Here is a 2,950-nt window from a genome sequence, read left to right on the forward strand (position 1 = left end):
AAATGACAAAATTTTCAGATAGAATTTGAACTAAAAAATTTGACCAAAAAAGTTAATAAATCTGAATAAGTATACTTTTAATAAATATAATTAATTATAGATATACAAGCAAAAATAGAAAAAAGTGAGATATTCAATTTCAAAATTTTACCAATTTAGCATGGATTAAATTTTAAAAAATCATTATATATAGAGTTTTTTCTTAGGAGAATCAAATAACAATTAAGTGGTACTATTTTCTTATGTGCACATAGCACCAAATGCTTCTTTATCCCTTTTCTAAATAAATCACTTTGATGATTAATTATTAGCTATAAAAGTACATTTTTCCCCCATAAATTACCAAACCAGAAAGTGGTTCGTAATAAGATAAGAGCCTTAATTTTATAAACCGTTATACTTTTGGGTTATTCATATGGTCATACTTAATTTTTCAGCACATTATCTTGTATTTGTCTTGGCTAATAAAACTCCAGTATATTCCATTTGTCTTCTTAGTTAGGGAAAAAGTTCAAATTTACTCTTTTACTAAGGTCTAAATTATCCTTAGATATATATAAGTAAGATTTAGTAGAGTCAAAAGTAAACATGATACAATTCATATACTACTGACAAAGGTATGAATGACCTTAAAGTATAACAAACCAAGTTAGCTCAATTCCAAAATCACTAGGATTGAACTTTGATTTAATTACATAAGTAGTAAACATACCATTATTGATTTAAAATCACAAGAAAATTATCGTATGTAGAGATTTCGTCTACCTTATTCCACACTTTAGTCAAAAATAAATAAATAATAATAATATAACAATATAATATTTTATTATAGTAGATATATGTATATGTATATTTAAAACTCTAGAAGTGAACACTCTTTCAATAGAGACAACATCTTCAAAGGATTTTTTCCTCTTCTTGGAAAAGTGGACATGAGCATAAAATAAGAGTTCAAGAACAAATTATCACACATACACATGTGATATGCAAGCAACACATATTTTTAGGTGTAGGTTGATGTCGCTCAAACTGTACCCTTTTTAAGGGGTTAAAATGGTTTATCTAAAATATAGTAACCCAACTAGATTGAGGTATAATCCAAAGAGAGTGTACTAGAGATTGCTTATCATGTGCTATTGAGACACAAGAAAGTAACTATTATGGAAGAATTAAGGTTTGTAACTATGATCTACTAACGACTTAGTTTTTATTCAACAAAGAAGACGAAATATGGTTACTGCTCTTAGATATAGGAACTCCAACAAATACTTTACTATTCATTCAATTAGGTGTTCACCGTGCAAATATGATAAATCTATTTTCCTAAAGCCTTTCAACTCGATTAAGAGGTTATCATCCTAAGTTCTTCTCAGGCATTTAGGTATCAAATTAATTTTTTTATCCGTTAAAATCCTCAAGTTAGCTATCTCCTCTGGTCTCAAGTTATTAGATGGTGGTTGGTAGCACAAAATTCATGTCAATGAACTTTTTTTTCCTAGTTAGTACATCTATGGTCAAGCAGGTCAGAATATATGGACGATTTTCTTTGTGGATGGTTGTCAAGCATCTTTAAAGAAAGAGTTAAGTATGAAAGGAATTTAATACACAATAATCACCCCTTTATAAATGAATATTTTATCATAGAGGATTCATGATCATCATTCCTAACCTAAGTTCCCTAATCCTAGTTATTAATTTCACTGCTCATAACTAGTGTATGAAACTAATTATAATAAATTAAACTACTGGAAATAAATGAATGTAAAAGAGAATAAGATAAACTTTTGATTAAAGCAGCACTTGCAAGTGAATCTTGTTTGTTCCACAATAATCGTCTAAGACTATAAAGTAAACCCTAGAAATTGAGAATAATAAATTTCATTCTATAATTCAAGTCCAAATAGTCATTCTAAATTTTATTCCCTATTAAAACACCATCAATAGACATACATATAAGGGAAAAGGGACGGATTTACCCCCGAACTTTAATAAATGGTACGTATATGCCCTCCGTTATACTTTGCGTCCACATATGCCCCTTCCGTCCAATTATAGGTACACATATACCCCTCTCACTAACGGACCCCTAATTTCTTACACGTGTCTTATTCCTATTGAACTACCCGTTTGACCCCTTTTTTTTAACCCATAACCCAACTATCCACCCCATAACCCAATATCCACCCAATTTCTTAGAACAAAGTTCAACAATCACCAGAAAACAGAGCACAAGTACTCAAAAAGTACAAATTTGGCAAAACACCGGTGTTCCTACCGGAAAATCAACTAAATTTACAATGGACGTTCGCCGGCGACCTGTTAAGCCTCTATACACATCTAAAGATGCTTCCGCCGGCGAACCTCTGAAACAAGAAGTTTCTTCTCCTAAAGCATCTGATGCGCTTCCACTCCCATTGTACCTAACCACTGGGTTGTTTTTCACCATGTTTTTCTCTGTTATGTATTTTCTTCTCGTAAGGTGGCGTGAGAAGATCCGTAATTCTATTCCTCTTCATGTGGTTACCCTTTCTGAATTGTTAGCTATGGTGTCATTGATTGCTTCCGTTATATATCTTTTGGGTTTCTTTGGGATTGGGTTTGTTCAGTCGTTTGTGTCCAGGTCGAATAGTGATTCATGGGATATTGAGGATGAGAATGCTGAGCAGCTTATTATTGAGGAAGATAGCCGCCGTGGACCATGTGCTGCTGCCACTACTCTTGGCTGCGTTGTGCCTCCACCACCTGTTCGAAAAATTGCCCCAAACGGAGAAGCCTGCGCCAATAATTATGCCCGCATTATCGGAAGATGACGAGGAGATTATACAATCTGTTGTTCAGGGTAAAACACCATCATATTCGTTGGAATCAAAGCTTGGTGATTGTATGAGAGCTGCTTCGATTCGAAAAGAGGCGTTACAGAGGATTACAGGGAAGTCATTGGAAGGGCTCC

The 2,950-nt window shown here is 33.2% G+C and overlaps 1 protein-coding gene across 1 annotated transcript; it reads left to right on the top strand.

The window, feature by feature from the left end:
- Window positions 1–2,255: 2,255 nt before the first annotated feature.
- HMGR (hydroxymethylglutaryl coenzyme A reductase) lies at window positions 2,256–2,950 on the top strand (the record flags this gene model as incomplete). Its single annotated transcript, NM_001288532.1, is given in 2 exon segments — window positions 2,256–2,762; window positions 2,764–2,950. Coding segments are annotated over 2 exon segments (652 nt in total), but the record flags the coding sequence as incomplete, so codon positions are not given.

The sequence above is a fragment of the Solanum tuberosum genome, unplaced genomic scaffold (assembly GCF_000226075.1).
Source record: "Solanum tuberosum cultivar DM 1-3 516 R44 unplaced genomic scaffold, SolTub_3.0 scf00387, whole genome shotgun sequence".
NCBI lineage: Eukaryota > Viridiplantae > Streptophyta > Magnoliopsida > Solanales > Solanaceae > Solanum > Solanum tuberosum.